The following is a 2,500-nucleotide window of genomic DNA, read 5'->3' on the forward strand; positions in this document are numbered from 1 at the left end:
TACAAGTAACAGGGTGTGAAAAATGAGGATCAAGGTAACATTTTAAACATCTGTAAAGGGAGATGCTAGAACTGATAGATAGTAAAAATAACAAGAAAAAAAGACAGAAAATCTTACCCAATGACAGAATTATCAAGCTGTGCCAGTAGTGCTGGGGCAATGTTCCAAGGCAGGAGACTACTAAGGGCTTCTAACACCTGATAAAAAGGGGCCCAAAAAGAGGTGGCAGACCTGATCATATCTGCTAAGGATGGAGTTGGTCCACAAAGTGTCACCACTGACACATGACTTGTAAGCTGAACTACAAGCATTCTGAAGGGTACCTGAGGAATTGTTCAAGGACTGAATCTCATGTTAGACTCTTCAAGTACAATGTCAAACAGCTGCATAGGCAAAATCTTTGATCCCTTGGGAATGCAATTAGTCCACCCTGTGTTCCTTCCCTCAATGCAATTAGGGTTTAATCTTACAAGCTTCAACAAGGCAAATTTTGGTCTTCGATATTTCAAAAGCTTGATTTTACAAGACAGAAAATGTATGTTTTGCTCTTATAATACATCAAACAGTGGAGTATCAAACATTTAAAAAGTTGTTCAACTTTTGACAGCTCTCCTACTATGGTCAGTCACAAGATTCAACTATTATAAATGGCTCAGATGAAAAGCTGGCCATAAAGCAATAAATCAAATAATTTAAAAAATAATATAATATTGCAAGATATTTGAGGGATGAAAATTATTGAAAGGTCTGGTGATAAAGTTACATCAATAAGATATAAGTGTATAATGGGAGATGTCAACAAATTTGACATTGTGCAACCTTAGTATGACACATTCAAGAACCAGAAAAGACAATCCAATGACCAAGAATGACAAAAACAAGAAAAAAATATATATACCCCAATAACCCTTCCTCCTTCCCCATTAGCTCTACTTCTGCAAGATAAAACCAACTGGTGCACCGATAATTATAATCTGTATCTGCATGGTATGAGGGAAAGGCTTGTGCAGGACTTAGGATAATTATTGCACTGAAGCAGGAATTTTCAGGAAAATAAACAGATCTAGATTTTTCTATGAGAAAAAAGGAAAGTAACTTAACTACTAAGGAGTGTGGCAACTCATACTGGTAAATTAGTGTATAAAACTGTCACCTTGTTCCAGTATTAGATTTTAAATTCAAATGCCTGCCTAAATTTTTGTGTAAATAGGATGGATTGCATATTGTCTAAGATCTCACTTTCAATATTAGGCATCTTCCATTTAACCACCCACTACATCCTCTGCCCCTTTCCCATAGGACCCCCTCCTGTCCATTCATGGCTGAGATATTCATATCATTTTATCTTACTCATAGTATTTCATATATACATCTAAATGCATGATTTATTACTAGAAAACTTATGATGGATATGTAATTTTTGTATTATATATTCTTTTATGAAGTGTTTTGTAAGTTTTCCCCTTTTTCACTCATACAGAAGGATATCTAACATATCAACAAAAGACATTTTCTGGTGTGGAAAATCAAGCTCTTCACACATTAAACATTATAGACCAATTATGACTTCATGAATGCTGATTAGTCATAGTTATATGTAGCTGGTAGGCTAAGTGGGCTAAAGATTACAGTCTTTATTATTAAAATCAGAGAAATTCTTACAGAAGTGACTTCATTTGCATTATCCCCCCTCCCCCAAAAAAAAGAAAGAAAAAAAAAATATATATATATATATTTTTTTTCTTTATTCATATCAATTTTTTAACCCCACTCAACCCCTATTTCCCCTCCCCATTACCACACTATCTCCTCTATTTTTAGGGAAGGTCCCCTTAAAAAAATTCAGTCTACAGAGAAGAGCACCTACTACCAAATAACACTCAGTATATACAGTACATGATTGAGAAATTTACTACTGCTAGCTGATTGCCTGGCTAGATCTAATACATATAACTGATAGCTTTTCAAAATTATATATATGTTATATCAAAAATCACAATACACTTAATAATGTAATACATGTTAGGCCACATCATTTTCACACCAAAGCTAAATCAATGAATATCCAGTATAGCACACATGGAATGTGTTGCATATATTAGAGAAATCTGACTGTCACCTGCAAACACTGATATGCCAGTAACTGTTACATTTAAAACCCAATGTTGCTGGGAACATGTAATATCAATTGTAGTTGTTTTGTGACATGTTTTTACATACAGATGGCTCCACAAGTGCTCAGCCACCAAGGAGTCAGTAAGTGGGCCTGCAATACTTCACCTGATATCCCCTAAGCTTGACTTTTACTTTTTTAGGTTATTATCGTTATAACTAATTTCATGATTAATGTTATTCAATTTACTAAGTTAAATAATGATAATAATAACAATAATAATAAAAACAGAATATCAAGGAAAACAGCAAAGAGGTGGGAAGGTAGGACTAGGAATTGACTCTTTTGTGACTAAGCACTTGTGGGGCCATGTATATGTACACAAAG

At 34.3% G+C, this 2,500-nt stretch overlaps 1 protein-coding gene across 2 annotated transcripts in view; it reads right to left on the bottom strand.

Annotated features, from left to right (window-relative positions):
• fy (fuzzy planar cell polarity protein-like protein) overlaps positions 1-2,500 on the bottom strand; it is a 14,173-nt gene that overhangs the window by 6,466 nt on the left and 5,207 nt on the right. For both annotated transcript variants that reach the window (XM_027354328.2, XM_070138546.1), the window contains exon 6: positions 118-323. In XM_027354328.2, coding sequence (XP_027210129.2) covers positions 118-323 — 206 coding nt within the window. The remainder of the gene's footprint in view (positions 1-117; positions 324-2,500) is intronic.

The sequence above is a fragment of the Penaeus vannamei genome, chromosome 24 (genome assembly GCF_042767895.1).
Source record: "Penaeus vannamei isolate JL-2024 chromosome 24, ASM4276789v1, whole genome shotgun sequence".
In the NCBI taxonomy this organism is placed as follows: Eukaryota; Metazoa; Arthropoda; class Malacostraca; order Decapoda; family Penaeidae; genus Penaeus; species Penaeus vannamei.